Source organism: Bemisia tabaci, chromosome 2 (assembly GCF_918797505.1).
Source record: "Bemisia tabaci chromosome 2, PGI_BMITA_v3".
In the NCBI taxonomy this organism is placed as follows: Eukaryota; Metazoa; Arthropoda; class Insecta; order Hemiptera; family Aleyrodidae; genus Bemisia; species Bemisia tabaci.
In genome coordinates this window covers 50,156,117-50,177,281 of record NC_092794.1, presented here as the reverse complement: position 1 = coordinate 50,177,281, position 21,165 = coordinate 50,156,117, and the positions used below count along the sequence as shown (strand labels likewise).

The 21,165-nt window shown below is 42.7% G+C and overlaps 1 protein-coding gene across 1 annotated transcript in view; it reads left to right on the top strand.

The window, feature by feature from the left end:
• The first annotated feature begins 1,286 nt into the window (after window positions 1-1,286).
• Dop2R (dopamine D2-like receptor) overlaps window positions 1,287-21,165 on the top strand; it is a 521,385-nt gene continuing 501,506 nt past the window's right edge. Inside the window, exon 1 of the mRNA XM_019061710.2 lies at window positions 1,287-3,437. Within this exon, the coding sequence (XP_018917255.1) occupies window positions 3,090-3,437 (348 nt within the window). The 5' untranslated portion in view covers window positions 1,287-3,089. The remainder of the gene's footprint in view (window positions 3,438-21,165) is intronic.

Below are 21,165 nucleotides of genomic sequence, written 5' to 3'. Positions count from 1 at the left end.
ATACTATATTTCTGTCGCATTTTGAGTACGTCATTTGTGTCGGAAATTTTCTTCGACCGGAAATAAGACGGAATCGTGATTTTTTAATCAAATCTTTTTGTACGCCAAAACAAAAAGAAACTTTGCGTTTTACTGGGGGAATTACCACAAGTACCCTTTAAATTCTTTCTGTAATATCATCGAGTCCCATATACTTTTTCGCTGTTTAATTTTCGATTTTTCCCAGCGAAATTGGTGGTCGGCTCGCTGGCGTGACTTTGAAGGTTCACTGCCCCGTCCGCGAACGGGATAGTATTTTCGGTCAGTTTTCAATGGAGAATTTGAACGCAAATTCTTTTATTGCTTCATCCGAGAGTTCCTAAAGAGCTGATTTTGCAGTATTTGTTATAATTTTTTTCTGACATGGGAAATAGTATAAAAATAGATTTAAAAGTGAGAAAATGTTTCGCCTAGTGATGACACTTGCCTGAAAAAAAAGTTTCGGGTTATATAGACATAACGTCCATTCCAGGCTCGGAGACCGAAACTTCCGGGTGCTGGAGCCGTAACTTCGATTGCTCAGGGTGCTACGCCCGGAACTTTCGGGATCTAAGCCCGGAACGCGGACAGCATGTCTATTAGCCCGTAAGTACGGCTTCCATGGCCGGAGTTTATTTTCAGTGCACGCAAACCTAATCAAGGTGTATAGCAGTAGGAAAATCCGGAAAATATCAGGAATTTTTGCCGATCGGGAAAGTCGGAAAAATCGGACGTTTTATCAGGAATTTTTCTTACGCGAATCTCCTCAGCGGAGAAAGTCTTACTGCTTTTTGCCTACCGTGCCAGGAGTCGAGAAAAATTAGGAAAATATCGGGAATTTTCAAAATGAAAAATTCAGGAATTTTTTATACTATATCAGGAACAATCAGGAATTTATCAGGATTTTTCAAAATTAAAAAATACTAGACACCCTGCTAATAGTTCGGCCGATACGGAATAATCGAAATTTCTCTCCCTCTGCGAATGTGGGAACACATCAACAAGAAAAATTCGGAGGGAAGAGGCGCGGCATTAAAAGAGAGAGGGAGGGGGAGGAAGTCCCCACAGGTTGACCAGAGGTGGAATAAAGCGGGAACGAAGTCCCGGGGAAGAGGGAGCGGAGGGTCCACTACTGAACTACTGAAGAATAAGGAGGGCGGCGCGACGGGCGACGCGCGCGTCCGGATCAGCTGTGCCAGGGACGGGGGCGGTCGGGGTCCGGCGCGGCGGACGCAGCCGCCCTGGCGTCGCGGCGCCGAAATGCACGTCGCGACGCCTCGAGTTCAGTCCGCGGGATGTACCCTTCGACGCTCCTCGCCGTCGCCGCGCGTCGCGCCCCTCGACGTCTCTCGTAACCGCTCCGAGACCCGATCCGGAAATCCCCGCTCCGGAAAGTCGGAAAGCTACGTGTCTCGTTCCTCCGGATCCGGAAGCTCCGGATTTACCCCCGAAAATTCCAGCACGAGCAACTTCTCATACGCCCCGGAGCGCGAGTTGCATAACCGGTGAAAATCAAGGCGTTTCGAGACAACCGGGAATTCTCGAGTGAACGGCGCCAGCTGCAATTAGAAGAGTGTAAATTGCCTAACTAACAAGAGTTAACGCAAATTAAAACAAAGAGAAAAGTACAATCCCATCGGTAATTTCTTAGTGAAGGGCACCAGCAGAATACCTAACGCCGCGGAGCGTAAATTGCATAACTGACGAATATTAAGGCGTTCAAATACAACGTGGGAAATCACGAGTGAATAGCACGAATAAAAATTCGAACGCCGTTGAGTGTAAATTGTATAACTGGCGAAAATTAAGGCGTTCGAGGCAATCTAATGTGTCCGGGAACTCCTCCGTGAGCCGAGCGAGGACAAATTCGGGCGACCTGGCGTGCAAATTGTATAACCGGTGGAATGTAGGCGTCTCGAGACTTTCGGATCGTCGCCTCGTTAAATCGAATCCCAACTCTCCGGGGATCCCGGTTGTGGGACATAAAACCGACACCTGCCTCTAGGACTGGAAGCGCACCTGTGACTCAGGAACTTTTTCACCCTTCGAGTTATTACCTCAATTCGGCGGAGGAACCGCGCGAGGGAAGCAATTGACTCCCTAATTCATCGATGCCGCGCTGAAACTGTAGAAAATCATAATCTCGAAATTGTGTTGTGTGCTTTGGTCCGTGAAACTTTAAAATAGGAGCAGTCTTGCGAGCGCGATGGATCAGTCAAATGAAGGCAGTCGGAGAGAAGACTCTTCTGAATTCGTGCGTTCCCGACACCTCAGCTTTCCTTCCTTTGAACCAAGTTACCGTGAAACTGGGGTTTTTCTGGCGGAAAATCGTATTCCGTGTGAGCGTCACGCTCGTTTGGTCTTTTAACCTCCCACACGAGTGAGAATTCAGTCCCAATTCGCACTATCGAAGCGGTTCTCTTTAATATTTCGAGCATCAGCAGTAAACCCGTTCCGTCAAATAAAGCAATGTAGGAATTTTAAGCAAGCTTTTGTCTTTAAAATTCGTAATTCCTAATATTTTCAACATATCATACTGACTAGAGAGCTTCTTGATTTCTTTTCCATTTTTTTTCAAAGAATAATTATCAGCAACAAACCGTTACAGTTATCTGATCCGAGAATAATTTTATTTTCAAACAGTTAATAAACCTATCCTCGCCAATTTTGAACCTACATCTCGCACTAGTGGAGCAAACAATGCGACGGAAAGAAATTGTAATACTTTTCGAGTGCAAACTTTTCTTAATTTCGAGCATCAAAGCGCGCGATTGCGCATGTAATAACGACATGGGACCTGTGAAATTGTGAAATTAAACTTATCTAACAGTCGTTCAGCGCTAGTGCCAAACCGAAGTTGTTTCCTGTGAAAGACTTGAGTTGCCCTGTGCTAGTCACCCTCGTAATGTTATATCCGACCGGTGCTCGCTAGACTATCGAAGAGAGGAGAACTCCGCAGGGAGGATGCCGCTGGGGGTCGGCAACCCGCAACACGGGTAGGTCGAGCGGGTAGTCGCAGAGAGCACCCGGGTGGTGGGCAACCCGCATAGCACGGAGGCTCACCTGTTGCTATGCCGGCGAACATGTCGACGACGACGACGACGGTCCGGTTCGCCCTGTGCTCGGTGAACTGTTCCTTCGAGCCGCTGGCTCTGATCGAGGGGCTGGACAACCTCTCGTGGGCGATCAACGCCTCGTTCAACGAGACCGGTTCCGACGGGAGGGACGAGCCCAAGAAGTTCTGGGCGCTTATCCTCATGTTGTTCCCCTTCATTACTCTCTTCGGCAACATGCTCGTCATCCTGAGCGTCTTCAGGGAGAGGACCCTGCAGACGGCCACCAACTACTTCATCGTCAGCCTCGCCGTGGCGGATCTTCTCGTTGCTGTCGGAGTTATGCCCTTCGCTGTTTATGTTCTGGTCAGTTTAATGCTCCTCTTCTCTCTCTCTCGTTTCTCGGCTAGGGACGCAGTGCTGCGGCTGCCGTCCACAGCAAAAACAGTGGCGTGGCGTGCTTTGCGATACTTCAATTGTTACGCCATTTAAACCTGTGGTAAAAGATCGATAAACAGGGTGTTCGCAGTGAACACCTTAAAAATCGATTCTTTACCATAGGTTCAAATGACAGAACAATCGTTACATCGCAATTCACGCCACGCCACTGAGCAAAAACGCCGTAACCCCACTCAAAATTGTTTCCTCTTTTCCAGCACGTACTTCATTTTTTGTTCATAATGATGTGGCGGAGTTGTATTTAAAAAATTTAGGATGTATATTTGTTGGGTTTTTTTGTAAAACAGCATTTTGTCATAGAAAAAATTGAATAAGTGTTGAATGGAGGTACGGCTTTTTACTTTCACTGGAAAAAAAAACACATTGGACCTAGAGTCCAGACTCTTGAAAACATTGACAAGAAAAAGGACTCTTGATTCAATCAGATTTAAGCTTAAATCAAAAGGAAATCAGCTCAAATTAAGAGGCTGGGCTCTTGATTTAAGCAAAAATTCGATTGAATCAAGAGTATTTTTTCCTGTCGATGTTTTTAAGAGTCTGTACTCTAAATCCATTGTTTTTTTTCCAGTGTTGGACGGCAGAGTAACTCCCAGATCCCTTACCCTCTGGAATGGGTTTGACAACAAATTTTGCCCAAAAACTATTTGGTAACTATTGCCCAAAAACTACCGGGGAACAAGGTTTCATGATTCTGAAGTCATGACTCTAGAAAAATTTTTTTCAAATACTTACTATCGCATTCACATGCTTTATAGACGAAAATGAGGACTCTTGTACTGAATTTAATATTATTATCAAGTGATGTCTCAAATTTTGAATTTTTCAATACCAATAAACTTTTTGTGCCGTTCTTAGGCGGATCAAGTATAAACCAAAAAGTATTTGGTAACTAATTGAAAATCGTATTCCGTCCGCGGACGGGGCAGTGAAATCTTTTAAATCACGCCAACGGGGCGGGGGCCGGCCTCCAATTTTTTAAGGAAAAATTGAAATTTAAAAAGCGTATACAATTTTTAGGACTCGATGGTATGAAAGGAAGAATTCGCAAGGTATTTGTGGCAATTTTCAGCATCAAACGCCAAATTGTTTTTGGCTTATGAAAGATTTGATTAAAAATCATGATTCGTGAAGTATTTTTTCGAGAGGGCTCGATTTCGTTGATCATAAAATCATAAAAATAGTCAAATTAAATCCCAGAGTAGAGATGAAGCTGTTTTTGTTACTGCATCAAACTAGTCGGGAATAAAATTGCCCTCAAAGAAACAAAACTAGTCATGCGTGTTCATGTTCATATGAATAACTCGGTATTAAATGTCGGTGCATTAAGGTCAGTCTGCAAATGAAAATACTCTTCCACTGACTGGTATATATTTCACGGAAATTGTGCCTGTGTGTTTGATCTGACCTCCGATAAAGATAGTTTCATAAAACGCTAACAGGAGAGTTATGAATACTTTTCATTGAAATTTTCAGATACGTTCGGTTAAATTGCGATAGAATTTTTCGAGAAATTCGTTGAAAAATTCGCGGAACAATATTTTAAAAAAATTGCTGTCAAAATTTTCCGAAAAATATTGTCAGGTTTCGTCAAACAATCTAACTTTGTATTAGAAAATTTATCATACTTCATTAGTACTTTTAAGTATTTGCCATTCTTTTTTCCTTCAGTGTAGACTGATTAACAGTAACCCCCTAAGCTATGGACCCTGCAGTTAGTCCATCATATTCCTTTCTTACAAAGTTCGTAACAACCTCTTCTTAGTTCATCGCTGTGTCTATCAATTTGAATAATTGGCCCGCTGGGGTCAAAACTTTTGTCACAAGTTGGCCACCAAAATGTCTTTGAGCTCTCTTGTCCATTCCTCTTTGAGTATCGAGACGGTCGATCCTTTGATATTTCAATTGAAGACTCATTGGAGCATATTCTTCCGCGCCATGGGAAAGGGCTGTGCACTGAAAAAAAAAAAATCTTGAATTTGCCGCCAAGAAGTATTCTTCCTTGACTCAGGAATTTTGCTGCTTAATGTAAACTACTTGTTTGCTGAACCCAAGCCTTGGTTTCCGTGTATCAAGAAAAATTCAGCTTAAATCAAGATTGAAATAATTCTTGGCGGCAAATTCATGAATTATCATGCTTGAGGCAAGCACATGTTTTTTTCAGTGTAAGTGCACTTTGGGATGAGCCTTAAAACACACAAGAGTAGGATAACCATGTCCCATACAGAAATGCGCTTTCTATTCACTGGAAAAAAAACACATCGGATCTAGAGTCCAGACTCTTAAGAACATCGACAAAAAAAATACTCTTGATTCAATCGGATTTTTGCTTAAATCAAGAACCAAGCCTCTTAATTTGAGCGGATTTCCTTTTGATTTAGCAAAAATCCGATTGAATCAAGAGTATTTTTACTTGTCGATGTTTCTAGGAGTCTGGACTCTGGATAAAATGTGTTTTTTTTTCTAGTGTTGTTTTCCGCAATGCGGCAGTATCATGGGAACTGGTCTTGAGCCGATTTAGGTCTTTTTCGTCACTCAAGAGCCGCAACCCCAGTTGAAGCGCTCTCGGTCGAGTCGACTCCCGTTGATCAGGATAATCGCGTCACCCCACCCCACCTTCATGGCCCTTAAAAGCACCCTTCTCCAGATAAAATCCCGCCAAAAGTGGTCAATGTCCCGTGCGGACTTGGACGGCGAAGGATACGGATACAGGGTGATCCACAAGTCCTGCACCCCCAGCACCTCGAACTGTAACCTTAAAAAAAAATCTAAATGGAGACATGACACTTTGTGAGTGCCCTTGGTCAAAAGAGACGACTTTTGGGGTCCCCCAAATACAGGATGATCCAAAAGTCCTTCACCACCAGCACCAGGCATCACTCCTGTAACTTAACTTCTGATGAAAATTGAGATGGAGACTTGAAATTTTGTGAGTGCCCCCAAGTCAAAAGAAAATATTTTAGGGTCCCCCCGAAGACAGAGTGATCCTAAAGTCCCGCACCACCAGTGCCAGGCATTATCCCTGTACTGATTGTAAAATTTGAGGTGGAAACTTGAAATTTTGTGAGTGCTCCCAGGTTACAAGAAAATATTTTAGGGTCCCCCCCCCCCCAAATACAGAGTGATCCAAAAGTCCCGCACCACCAGTACCAGACATTATCCCTGTAATTTTTGTAGAAATTGAGGTGGAGACTTGAAATTTTGCGAGTGCTCCTAGGTCAAAAGAAATTATTTTGGGGTCCTCCCAAATACAGAGTGATCCAAAAGTCCCGCACCTCCAGTACCAGGCAGTATCCCTGTAATTTTTGTCAAAATTGAGGTGGAGACTTGAAATTTTGCGAGTGCTCCTAGGTCAAAATAAATTATTTTTGGGTCCTCCCAAATACAGAGTGATCCAAAAGTCCCGCACCTCCAGTACCGGGCATTATGCCTGTAACTTTTGTGAAAATTGAGGTAGAGACTTGAACTTTTGTGAGTGCCTTTAGATCGATAGAAACTATTTTTGTAGTTTTTTGAAGGGGATCATCCCAAAAACTGTCAAGAACCCTGAGGAGTCATAGACGTGGTGCTGGACGTTTGGATTACCCTGTATACAGGGGTGGCCCCAACGCAGACACCTAGCCATGGCAAAATTTCTCGGAACAATGCCCGGACTCGGCGGACTGTGAAATGGAATTCATAAGTGGGGTCAGAGCTAAGATCACGGGGGCCGGAAGGGGGTTGGGGGCTGAGGTAATTAAATCAGGGACTGGGGTCAGTCGAGTCAGTTTTCACGCGCGGGCGCCCCCGCCCGGTAACACTTGGCCAGGGACCGGGGCGTCGAGCCCTTTCCCTCGCACCTCCGCGCCCGCGCCCGCCCCCGCGGTCCCATTACGAAACGGAAAGACTATTCAGCCGAACTAAGATGCTGTTAGTTTCGCAGTTCGAGGGGCCAGCGCTCGATGGGCACGCCACGGAGGATTTCAGATCATTCTCGTCGCGTATTTTATCGCTCCTCTGGCGCGAAGTCTAGGAAAAGTTAGGAAATTGGAAAGTGAAGAAATCAGAGAAAGTCTGCAAACGCCAACAATTATTGCAAGGCAATCGAGCAGAAAACGACGTTTTCTGTACGCACAGGACAGAGATATTTCTTCATGCACTGGAAAAAAAACACATTGGATCTAGAGTCCAGACTCTTGAAAACATCGACAAGAAAAAATACTCTTGATTCAATCGGATTTTTGCTTGAATCAAGAACCAAGCCTCTTAATTTGAGCGGATTTCCTTCTGATTTAAGCTTACATCTGATTGAATCAAGAGTCCGTTTTCTCGTCAATGTTTTCAGGAGTCTGGACTCTAGATCCAATGTGTTTTTTTTCCAGTGTATGTATGAAGATGATCTCAATGGCAAGCTCATGTTTTCAATATTTGTTTGACTAACATTTTTGGACAAGTAGCATCTGAATACCATACCATCTGAGTACCATAAATATAAATATTTGTTGGGGTTACCAACCACCGACTGTCGTGCTAAGGAAGAATGCCGTGGGTGCATTGGGACTTTTTCAAATTTCTTTTCATAAAATGGACCAATAGACAAGGTACGAATTTAAGCATTCTAATACATGTTTCTTGACCAGAATTTCACGTAGAACACGATTCGCGCAACGAAAATTACCGAAATCAACTCCTAACAAAGATATTAACGTTTATATTTCACATTGGTTACGAGGAGTTTGAACTGCCCGCTCACAAGAAACTCAAAGCTCTACGTGAGTCAAATCGTGCACTTCAACTGTTTCAGCAAGCTTCTCGATCAAGCGATGTTCATTTCCCACCATGTGCTGTTCAAACTATAAACAACTTGCAATAGCTGAGCTAAAGCGTCAAGATTAAGGTTGCCAGATTTTTATATCGCAGAGACTATCATGATAAACGTTTAGCGCGCGATGTGAATCACGCAGAGCATTGAGTTTTCATGAGCGGGTGGTTTGAATTCACGCATCAAGAATTATTATTGAATATCTTCGTAAGGATGTGATTTCGGTAATTTTCGTTGTTCGTATGGTGATTTACGTGAAATTTCGGTTAAGAAACATGTATCAAAATGCTGAAATTTGCACCTTGTCTAGTGGTCCATTCATATTTTCTTTGAAACGCCTGCCTCCAATTTCTCAGAGAATCTTCAGATGTGCGCTATTTGACTCATGTATCGTAGGTATTTAAGTAAACAATTCATTCAACGCAACTAATTTTTTCATTTTTTCCTCTTGTTTCAGGTAAGCTTTATCTCAGATCTGATTGGTACGATTGAATGACGACGTAAGTTATTTATCACATGTTTCCTACTTATACTGCCGCCAAGGTTGGCATAAAGTCTTCTCTGTATAATGCCGTAAGGATATCTTTGATCCCTTAAACATAATGTAAACCGTACGGGGCCTTCTAAGGAAAGGAGCTGTTGAAGGAACGACCATGAAATACATCCAGTGTTCGAAACTCACAGGCGCCAACGCGCCAAATGTGTCTAAGAAATCGGTCATGGCGCCTAAAAATTGAAGGCCATGCGCAAACGTGGCTCCTAAAAAGTGCCCCCCCCCCCCCCCCTCTCAAAAAAAATTCTAATTTTTCTGTTTGGTGCGATTTTTCGAAAGTTACAAGTTACAGCTACTAGTTCTGTGTAACTTAAACATCTTGCGCCTGACTTTTCACAAAATGGGCCGTGATATATAGGCAAAAAGTCAATTTGGCGCCTAAAAAATCCTCAATGACCCCTAAAAATTGAGCTTGATGGGCCACATGGCTCCTAAAATTCTTAGGGTGAGTTTCGAACACTGAATACATCCCATATTCTCTCTTCGGCAGAGGCATTTCTCATGTCGGACAATTTGCTGTCGTTTTGGGCCCCAAGAGCTTCATATTGCGACATGTCCGCACTCCCCCTGTACACTCCTCTACACCTGACTCCATCGCGAGTGTCCTTTGGTGTAAGTGCTTGTACGCGGTTGTTCGAAACGGGGCTAGCGTTTGTCGCGCTGTGCGCTGGGGGCGGTCCGAGACGATTCAAATTCGGAAAATCAGGGTTGTCATATGGGAGTCCGTCCGGCAGAACCCCGCTAAGATCCGTCGGGCTTGGGCGTGTGATCTTGTTCCGTGTCTGCGAGGGAGTCAGCGAGCCCCGATAGGATCTGCGAGGGCAGAGCGCTCGTATTAGCGACATCGTTTCCGAGCCTCAAATTCAATTCTCAAAACTTCCACAGCGCCCCTCCCCGCCCCGCCCCGCGAGCTCTTCCCCTTGTTGACCCTAATTTCCTCCTTGTTCCTTGCCACCTTAAACGTCCCGCTCAACATTGATCCTGGATGATTCAACACGCCCACCGCGCGCCGGCCGCTTCATTGCGATCTTCGGGATGTGAGCAGGTCCGACGAGTTGAACATTGCACTGGAGAAAAAAACAAATTGTATCAAGAATTATTTTCTTATCTATTTTTAGGGTCTAGACTCGAATCCGAGAGACTTCTTTTCCAGGGCTGTTTGCGACGTTGCAGACTATTTATCATACTGGAGTTTTTAACTAGAAAAATGCTCCTTTGAAAAAAAAAAAATTCTCTTGGATCTAGTGTCCAGACTCTTGAAAACATTGTCAAGAAAAAATACTCTTGATTCAATCGGATTTTTGCTTGAATCAAAACGAAATCCGCTTAAATTAAGAGGATTGGTTCTTGATTTAAGCTAAATTCTGATTGAATCAAGAGTGCTTTTTCTTGTCGATGTTTTTAAGAGTCTAGACTCTCGATCCAATGTGTTTTTTCCAGTGTTGTACATTTTTTGGAAACAATGTATCATAGCACAAAAACTTCTGTACCTTGGGGCACTGTTTTTACAGAATTCTTTCGCAAATACTATCGAGAACTTTACTTTAAAATTTGAGGTGCATGGGTTAAACAGTTTTCATTTTATGAAGTGTTACGTTCCAAAAACCGAGGGAAAATCTTGATGGATTTACTGCGTTCTTGCTTAGCACGGCAGTCTACTACAGGGTGTCAACTAAGATAGTCAAAAATGCAGCACTTTTTCGTGCTGTCCCAAAAAACAAAGTACTCCATCATCAGAAAAGTTCAAGGCTTTTGCAGCGACTTCATGCAACGGAATTCGTTTACGGAGACAATCGCGTGACACAAGACGCCAAAAAAGTAGTAGCTTCGATCAAGAGTCCAGACTCCTAAAAACATTGACAAGAAACACAGAACACGAAAGAGGGTGTGACAAACGGGAACACTTGGGAAACCTCGAAAAGGCAGGGAATTTTGTTAAAGTTAGTCAGGGTTTTTTTTCCCGTTGAAAATTTAAGGGATTCTCCTGGTGGTTGGGTAATTTTTGTATTTAGAGAGATGCCCGCTCACCGGCCTCTTTGTTATATTTGCAAAATGAACATCAGTCTGAGAGTTTCAAATTGGACGTGGCAGATAGGAAAAACCTTGATCAATCAGGAAATTTTGCCAAATTAGTCGCGAATTTTTTTTTATGGAAAAGTTATGGAAATGTGCTGGAGGTCTGGTAAAATTTGTATTCAACGAGATAAAAGCTCACCGGTATCTGTATTAGAATTGTGGAGAAATGAAGATTGCTCGACGAGTAGAAAATTCGGTGTGATATATGGGTAACACCTTGAAAACTTCGACAAGTTACGGAACTTTGCAAACATTAGTAAGGAATTCTTTTTTGTTGATAAGTTGAGGAATTTTTTGTATTTAGAGATAAAACTGTTCTAGGGCCTCATTATTACGATTTTCGCAAAACGAATATCACTCGACGAATAGAAAATTGCATGCAGCAGTCAGGAAAGGCATGGATAACCTTTAGAAGTCGGGAAAGTGGAAAGTTGGGTTGAGTCACTCCCTTTTCAAACAAAGACGTAAAAACGCATAACTAAAAAGCATTTGTGATAGAACGAGGTCCAGTATCTCGAGGTGAGGAGGGAAAAATAGTTGAATTCATCAAATCCTTGAGGGATTAACTCTGCACCATATAGCGCCTATTTCATAATCTTAAAAAATTAGCCTTTCTACAGTATAATACAATCTTAGGACGTTGAATTTATCCTAAATTTTGAGAAAAAACTTTTAATCAGAGTAACAAAATATAATGATCAATAAATAATGACCAATAATCAATAAAATTATCATTAAATGAGTGTTTACATTTTTTAATCACTCCTAAACAAATCAGTATTAATGATCAGTGAATCGATCAATCATGAGTAATTTTTCAGTGCAGTATGTGAACTGATATGAGTTAATTGAATGCACGAGTACTGAGCATCGCTGTCGCTGGCCGCCCGTGAGTGCCTTCATTTTTGTGTGATACTGTACGCGCTCCTGGGAGTTAGTTTAGTTGCCTTTCCAACCCGCACTCCGCACCCAACTAACAAGAAGAGGACCGAAATAGTTACATCGTTGAAACCTGCGTTCAATAAAGATCTACAAAAATTGCGTGGTTGCCATTTATAGAAACTAAATTTTCATAGTGAAAACATCATTTCCTGTAATTTTTAAGTAACACACGATGACCATGGAACTTCGTGCACGAGGCACTCCAAAACTTCTCGATTGCGAAGTCTAGGGTTCATCTATAAGAATTCCGTCCAATTTATCCCTATTGTTGTGTCATCTTGTGTCACGCGATTGTTTCTGTAAATTTTGAATTCCGTTGCATGAAGTCCTTGCAAGAGCACTGAATTTTTCTGATGATGAAGTACTTTATCTTAGTTGACACCCTGTAGTAGACTGCCGTGCTAAGCAAGAACGCAGTAAATCCATCAAGATTTTGCTTCAGTTTTCGGAACGTAACACTTTATAAAATAAAAACTGTTTTATCCACCATGCACCTCAAATTTTAAAGTAAAGTTCTTGATAGAATTTGCGAAAGAATTCTGTAAAAACATTGCCCCACACGGAGAAAAAAACTTCGTGCGTGGGATCCGAAGTTTAGGTATTATAGATCTCTGAAGTTTTCGGATTGAGCATCTGAACACTTTAGGTCCAGCTGCTGAGGTTCGGTCGGATCACACATCTGAAACTTCAGTTCTTACATCTGAAGTACTTCAGATGTGAGAACCGAAGTTTTTCGGTCGTGAAAACCGAAGTATGTAAGAACTGAAGTTTTAGATGTGTGATCCAAACCTCAGCAGCTGGACCTAAAGTGTTCAGTTGCTCAATCCGAAAACTTCAGAGATCCATAAGACCTTAACTTCGGGTCCCACGCACGAAGTTTTTTTCTCCGTGCAAGGTACACAAGTTTTTGCGTTATGATACATTGTTTCCAAAAAATGTACACCGGCGTTTACGGCGTTTTTGCGATGAACGGCTGTAGCTGAATCCCGAGTTTAACCAAAGCGTCATTGTTAATAGTTTTCAGCCCGAATGCACTGATCCGCGCCGCAAGGAAAATAATGAATATCACGGTAAAATGGCAACCGTCGTGGGTACGGACGGCTTCAGGTCTAGCCTGTGCTCGGTGCAGTATAACACGAGATTAATTGCACCATCAAATTTAGAAATAAAACGTTGCCGCTCGAATAGACGGGGCAAGTGCGGGAAGCGACGCCACCTCCGCCGCGCTGAGCCAGAACCTCGTATCTCCCATCTAAATCATGTGCACTTACGAGGTTCCTGCTAAGCACTCCTGCAGACCGCTTTCAGCACCGCCCAAGTGCGCTTGCCTCGACGCTAATGTCGCCATTCACGCTATGTTGCGTCCGGTTACAGGGTTGCCGTTTCGCTTCGTCAAGACAAACGCCGCATTGATACTCGAACATTGCCGAATTTTATTCCTTGAAGTACGGATTTTCTGGAAGACTGGGAAATACTTTACCTGCGTGAAATGTAAAGAGAAATTTCGTTATGATTTTTTCAGGCGTGTGTGTGAAAACTTCGAGGAAAAGTAAGATAAATTTCCCTGAATTTATAAATACCCATTCCAGATAACTTTGGCAACATTTAAACTTTGATAAGGTGTTCTTCCTAAGCCCTGGGACAAAAGCAAACTCGGCAACCTTCTCGCGTTCTTGTCCTCAAATTCCTTTTCCAGCCTCTTCAAAGAGCGTTTGGCCGGATAGAAACCATGAACCGTAAAATCCGCTCTCACATCCTTAGGAAAAACACCGTATGAACATTCGAACGTTGTCAAATTTTTTTCAGAGCGTTATACGAATTGTTTTTTCATATTAGGTACCAGAGTTTTTCCTCCCAATTTTTTTGAGGGTTTGGCTCATAATTTTCCTTGCGCTTTTGAAAATCTCTCGGAAAAATATTAATTTTTTTTCTTATCACTCGAAATTCATCGGAGAAATTTAGCAACATTTAAATGCTTGTGTAGCGTTTTTCCTTAGCCTGGCAAATGGTACCATTTGCAATAATTACATTGCAAATAATTACATCGATAAATTTCTTCCCTGCTCCTAAAAATTGTTGGTAAAAAATTGCTAATTTGCACATTTTTAGTAACTCTAATGTTTTGCGTTCATTACTTTCAAACTTTACATCTGCCATGACAGCAGTCTCATCTAAATGGATGGAAAACCCTGTATCAATCTAACTGTACTCTATATGGGCTAACTTCCGCATATCGACGGTGAAACTACCAAACCACGTATCTCGGTTTGCGACGTCGCAGACTTCCTGTCATACTTTATTTTTTAAATGAAAAACTACTTAACGTCTAGTCTTGAAAATTTCTGTGATTTTTCCTCTTTGTGCGGAGAAAATCCTGTGAAAATTTCAAGGAATGATATTGATTTGGTCGACTTCATAAAAATAAAATGCGAGCGTAGATTTTTAAACACCGCAAACGAGATACGTGGTTTGGTAGTTTCACCGTCGATATGTTTTATTTCCTTAAAAGAAAACTGAACAGCATAACGTCTCAGAACTTTCCCTTAGTTTTCAAACGTTGCTTAGTTTTCTGATAAAAGCATAAAATATGACCAGAAATCAGGTGAAGTCTCCGAGTTATTAATGGGATATATAGACAAAGCGATAGACAAAGAAGTCGAAAGGAAAATTGAGCGATCACCTCAGTTGGGAGGGGTGTTTCTTACAGACTCCAGGAGAGAATGATAGACTAAAACGATAAGGTCCTTCGCGGGTTGTCGTCAGTCAGTATGTTACTTCTTCCTTTTTCCAACGCATTCACTAGTTTCTTCTAACGGATCGCTTCATTTTCCCTTTGTCCATAGCTTTATCCATCAATTTCAATAATCAGACCGCAGACCCCTCGTCATCCGAAACTTTCTCTTACGTACTGGTCAACGCAATTCCATTTGCGCACTCCTTACCTCGGAAGCAAGTCTCTATGATACGACTATTTGAACTTCGGCGTGTTGCGGAGTATCATCCTTATTTGAAGGCGTTTTAAAAACCGGAGGAGAGAAGTATGCGAATACTCATAGGGTGTTCTTGCGTTCTTCTTCATTACAGCTCAGGTGGATCGCTCCATTTTCTGTCTGCTTTCTTTGTCCATCGCTTGTTCTATCAATTTCACTAATCAGCCTGTTGTTTCATTTACGGTTTCCGAAACAAAAAGTCTCTTGGATCCAGAGTCGAGAATCTTTATTAAAAATTTAACAAGAAAAATTACGTTCACTGGAAAAAAACACTTTGGATCTAGAGTCCAGACTCTTAAAAACATCGACAAGAAAAAGTACTCTGGATTCAATCAGAATCTAGCTTAAATCAAGAACCAAGCGTCTTAATTTAAGCGGATTTCGTTTTGACTCAAGCAAAAATCCGATTGAATCAAGAGTATTTTTTCTTGTCAATGTTTTCAAGAGTCTGGACTCTAGATTCAATGTGTTTTTTTCCAGTGTTTGATTCAACCGGATTTTCGTTTGAATCGAGAACAAAGCCTCATAATTTAAGCAGATTTTCTCTTGATTAAAGCGAACATCCGATTGAATCAAGTGTATTTTTCTTGTCAAATTTTTAAATAGTCGGGGGGGAGGATGTTGGAAAAAAGAGACTTTGTCCAGTGCTGATTCCGCTGGTTAAATTCGTTCCAGTATCCGTGATTATGAGAAACAGCGGGACGTCAATATTTCCTTTTTACGTGTTCAGCAAGTGATGTTCCTCAGGAAAGGTTATGATCGATATGTGACGTCATCTGGAGACTGATGAAATGACGTCGCGGAGGTCACGATACATTAGCCCTAAGCAAACAGAACGACAGCCGCAATCCTCGACCCTCGGTCCCTCTTTGCTCAGATGCAGGATCGATTTCGCGCGTTATTTGCCGATCGGTTAGCCCGAAGCCAGTGAGCACATCTCACCGGTTTGTTTACCCGCCCTTCCGCGTAGTAACTGAGTGTCGTCGTCGCCCCCCCCCCCCTCCCCCCTAGCCAACGAGAGGGAACAATTTCTGGTCATCCGCAACATTACGTATGTTTAAATACGAGTAGCCGGCCAGGTTGGCCTAGTGGTCAGCGCGTCTGACTCTAGGTCAATAGGTCCCGGGTTCGAATCCCGGTAGTGGCGTCTAATTTTCACGGAATTGACGAGTAGATCTGCTGAAACAGATTCTCCTCGGCCCTAATCCCTGAAAATTAGAAAAGCCTGGAGCATGGAGCCTGATGTCTACGGACACTAAACATTGTCTAAAGTTGGCTGAAGGTGCAATAGACACGAAGCCATTAAACCAGCAGAAAAAAAAAAAAAAAAAAAAAATACGAGTAGAGGATGCTCCGATCTCGAACAGGAATTGGACGTATTTATGCGAAAAGGAGATATGTGGAAGTGGAAAGATGGGGTGTGCTCGTTAGTGGTCGGGTTATAAGAATGAATGGGGAATATAAAGCGCCAGTGACGTCAGCGGCGACGATGGAGACTCCGAGCCGCGGATCCGTGTCTTTAACTCATGAGCCCTGTCCACAACGCTCTTTTGCCATGCCCGCGGCTCATGAGTTAGCATATTTTGGCGCTTAGCTCCTTTTGATTTAATGTCAAATCCCGCTTTTCAATTTTCTCAAAAGGAGCTATATCCACTTTTACATTGTTTCTTATGGCCCAACTAACGAGCACACCCATCTTTCCACTTGCACATATCTCCTTTTAGCATAAATACGTCCAATTATGAGCATATCTTACTGGGTTGCCGGCGGTCTGGAAAGTCAGGGAATTTGTGACGACCGGCTTAGACAGCGGTAATCAGGAAATTTCTGACACCGCAGCTCCTTTCCTTATAAGAGGCCCCGTGTGGATGACATTGTGATAAAGGAGGGTCCTGTTAAAGAGGGGAGATACTCGACGTAGGATTGTGAAAATAACAATTTTTGTAGACCTCAAGTAAGTTAGTTAGTTAGTTAGTTAGTTAGTTAGTATATTTTAAGACATTCAGCGTCACAGGCTATTAACGTCTTTACGGAGAATTTTGAAAATGGGAGTATATACGAAAATTTAGATTTTTAAATTGAGAGAGGTGAAGAGTTTCAGAATTTTGGTAGTAATATTGGGTTCATCGCATGTAAGTGGGTTTGTATTTCTGTTGATTGTAGGGGAGTAGATCTGTGATCGGAGAAATTCAGCATCGAAACTCCGTAAATGGATCCTTACAATGCATTATAATGATTTAATGCCGCATTAAATATTAACAAAAGAAGAAACGATGTCGCTTGTTTGTTTAAATTTTAAGTCATAATCACCCGGCACGTGGCACATGCGAGCAGTAGTTGCCGGGACTCGGGTTTCTCCCCGCTTTCAAAGCAAAAGCCCCCCCCCCCCCCCCCTCCCCCCCCCCAAAAAAAAAAAAAATAAAAATTAGTCAGATTGGAAAAGTTTGTCAACTTTTTTGCAATGGCAGATCATTGTGTGTGTATAAGCCCCCTTTAAAAGCCATTCTCATAGTTTCACCACTGAATTTTGACCATATATTGACCATGATAATTTGTTCAGAATCACCTTAAACCTTCATAATAACCATGTTAACCATATGGGGCCTCTTAAGGAAAGGGACTGCTTAAGAAACGGATTTCAATAATCGACTTGCTGGCAACTTACGATCCAAAATGTGTATACATATAGCGACACGGAACAAAAGGTCAAAATTGTCAATATAGGCTACCTCGAATTTAATCCGGCGCTTCAAAATAACCTTCATTTCTAAAGCGTATCCGTGCGTGGTCGGGAACACGGGGCGACTTGTCAACAACGTCATAAGGTAAGTGGCGTCGAGTGTCGGGATGAAAAAGATGTTGAGGCTGACTCGGGAGAGAAACCGCCGCGAGACGAATGAACTCCCGAAACTCAGGTGGTAGTATACTCGAGGGTAGGGGTGGGGAGGGGGAGGGTGCGAGAGGGGGTCGCGTATCAAAAATTCGGAGCTTAGCCGGATCGCGCCGCGCCGAGGAGGAGAGCATCGGAAATGACGTGAGGAAAGTAACCGGGGTGATGAGATTGGGCTAAAACCGCCGGTGCCGGATCGTAGCGTAATTCCGATGGTTCAACCGGGAGTATCTTTAGGGGATGAGTACGGACATGTCAGATTATGGAGTTCTTCGGCAGTGCTCCCATCCATGTCCGTCGGAAGTTCCGGGATTCGGAACTTTTTTGTTCCAATTTCTTCCACTTAATGACCGTCGAAAGTTCCGGGATTCCTTTTATATGTTTTTAAAAGCTCCGGAAAATGCAAAAAGTTCGGAACATTTCGAGAATTTCAATAGTTCCGAAATTCGGTACTAGTTTCGAGAAATGGGAGTATACTGTTCTTGGGGGGCCCAAAAAGGCAGCCCTATAGTTAAAATAAATCGTCCTCCGAGTCCGAGGACGAAATTTTTGCCTCGGTTACGAAATCGTCCTCTCAACTCTCTTCCTCGGAGAACAATAAGATTGTTGCCCTCGGTGGACGACATATTTTTACTAGGGAGGCAACCCTCTAACACGAAAAATACCAGGAAAATGCCGTTTCCAATCTTCAGATTCCAATTTCAAACTGAGATGGCCGAAAATGTTCGTGAGTATATTACTGCCAAAACTAAGTTAATTACGGATCGCGGGTGGACCGTGTTTGTGTCTTAATGTCTTCTCTGGCAGGCGCAGTATAGGCAAGCTGCACATAGGAATGAATGTCCAACGGTGTACTGTTCGAAGTATCTCTACGGTGTTGAAGGCGCTGCACATTGTGCGCGCGGGAGCACCTCTATTCCTCTCGATAGTTCGCATTCGCGAAGTCAGTTTTTCGAATCCGAACCATAAGCGGCACAGCTCAATTAAAGTTCAATAATTACGCCGTTGGAATGCAGTTGATGATTTCATACTCGGATATCATACGCAAATATTCTGTTACCCACCGCATAATGTTCACAGGCGGACATTTTGGGAAATTCTGTCGGAGTTAAACCAATCGTTTTCTTCAAGTTTCTTGCATTCGTTTAGTTCATCCCGAGGGTGGCAACATGGACGCGGAAGACGTTAGAGATACGAAGGATTAGAGGATGGGGAGGGAAGTGATGAGTTGAGACTCGTTTGAGGTGCGCTAAGAGTAGAGGCCTAAGGAGGGATGATGGAAACATCCTCCCTTAACCCTGAATCTGATCAGGCAAGTTTTGATTTTAAGAAGGGTTGACACTCCCTACGAACCCTGCCGTTCGAGTAAATTTTGACGTGAACCTCGAAGCACTCCTGGTATTGAGTTAACCGAGGCTCACATTGCAATGCACTTACCGCTGTCTCCTGTATTTTTGTGCCAAGAAAGAACGCCTAACTAGCCCTCAGACGGTACCTAATTTCCTTTGGTAATACTGGGCGATTTATAAGCCTGCACCCTTTTAGGGTTCTTATCCTTTTTCTGAGCGGCCTAACTAAAATTTTGGGAGTTCCCAAAAGTCCTCTCATTTTACCTTTTATCAGTACTCTCAAAATAACAAGTGGATGGAGGAACGTAACTCCATTCCGAGGTTGCCAAATTGACTGAAACAATCAATTTATTTTACAGAAATGTATGTGTGCAATTTTGATCCCTAATTTTTCCGATTTTTGCATCAAAAATAGGAAAAACCAGTGAAATTTTCAGTTGGAATGTCCGAGATTCTTCGGGTTTCGATGCAGTTTGCGAGGGTAAATTTGGGAACATTAAAATGGAATTACGTTTCTTCGTAAAATTACGAATTTATCGATAAGATTCAAACTTGACACTCGCAACTTCTTCACTTCCTGTAAGACACCGGAAATTTTTCTTCTGTCGAAATCTAAAAATGATCAATTCCTCGACCTGACCAAGGAGATAAAAATTGCTCTTCCGGATGTGTTGGCCATGTGTGAACTAATGATCCTTTTCCCTTTGACGGTGGATGGCCGCATGTGTTTTATTTGGCTCGAGGTTAAATTCTGACGCTCATAACTTTTAATAGCATATCGCTGGATTGTATGAAGCCAAATCCAAGCTATGAGAGTCCATTATTAAAATCTAGGTATTGAAATCGGTTTTAGCTGAAGGGGTTGGATGAGTGTGAGAGGGATAGCGCCAAAGGTGGCGAAATGTTTGCACCTTTTAAAGCTACTCATCGTGATCAGTCGACCCCATATATTACTATTTTTGCCAGCGCTGATTTCATTCATCTTGTGGAGCTCATCTTGGCGATTCGTGCAAATTGATAGGCGCTGTTTTCTCTCCATGTACATGCATGTTGAAAAGTCGATTCTTCACGGAGAAAAAAACCTCGTGCGCGGGACCCGAAGTTTAGGTCTTATGGACCTCGACAGCTAGATCTAAAGTGTTCAGATGCTCAATCCGAAAACTTCAGAGATCCATATGACCTAAACTTCGGGTCCCACGCACGAAGTTTTTTTCTCCGTGTTGACGAGGCAGCCTGTCTCACCTAGAATCGATATATGATAATGATATACGATGAGGCGATTATGATTCGTTGAACTTAGAGCACACAAGAATAAAACTTGATATGGTAATTAAAATATACAGGGTGATCCAAGATTAAACGGTCAGACTGCAGGAGCCGAATCACCCCCAATTTAAAATTGAGATTTCGATTTTTTTAAGATCATTATTAATTCAGGGCATTATTGTACCGGGGAGTACAAATTTTCATGAGATTTGGTTCCCAACTCATGCAAAATCCAGGAAAAACGATTTACTTTCCAATTTTTTTTTTTTTTTTTTTGGGGGGGGGGGGGGCGCGTGCGACTGGGGGCTTTTTTTGAAAAAAAAACTTTATATCAACAAGAATGTCTTATTTTGACCCCTAGGACACGCTCCTTCAGTCTGGCCGTTTAACCCTGGATCACCCTATATATTCATACGGCGGGCTTTTCCAACATCACGTGTTGGATTTACGTACTTGTTTCGTACTTTAGATTTGCTTGTTCGTACCGCATTTCATTCGAAAGTCTCTCACAAAAATGTTTTCTACATGACGCAAGTCGGCAACTATTTTCTCTACCCGTTTTCCCGTTTTGCCCCCAGGGCAAAGAGACTGAGGAAAGCCTCCCTAATACGAGGTCTCTGCTCTCGTCGCTCGCGCGATATGCTAATATAGGCTCGTGTTGGCCTCCAGCATTGTTCATCGGTGGAATGATGAGTGACGAGTACTTTCGTCGCGCCAAGCGAAAACGCCGTATGAGCATCCGAACGTTGCCGCACCCTCGCCGATAAAATT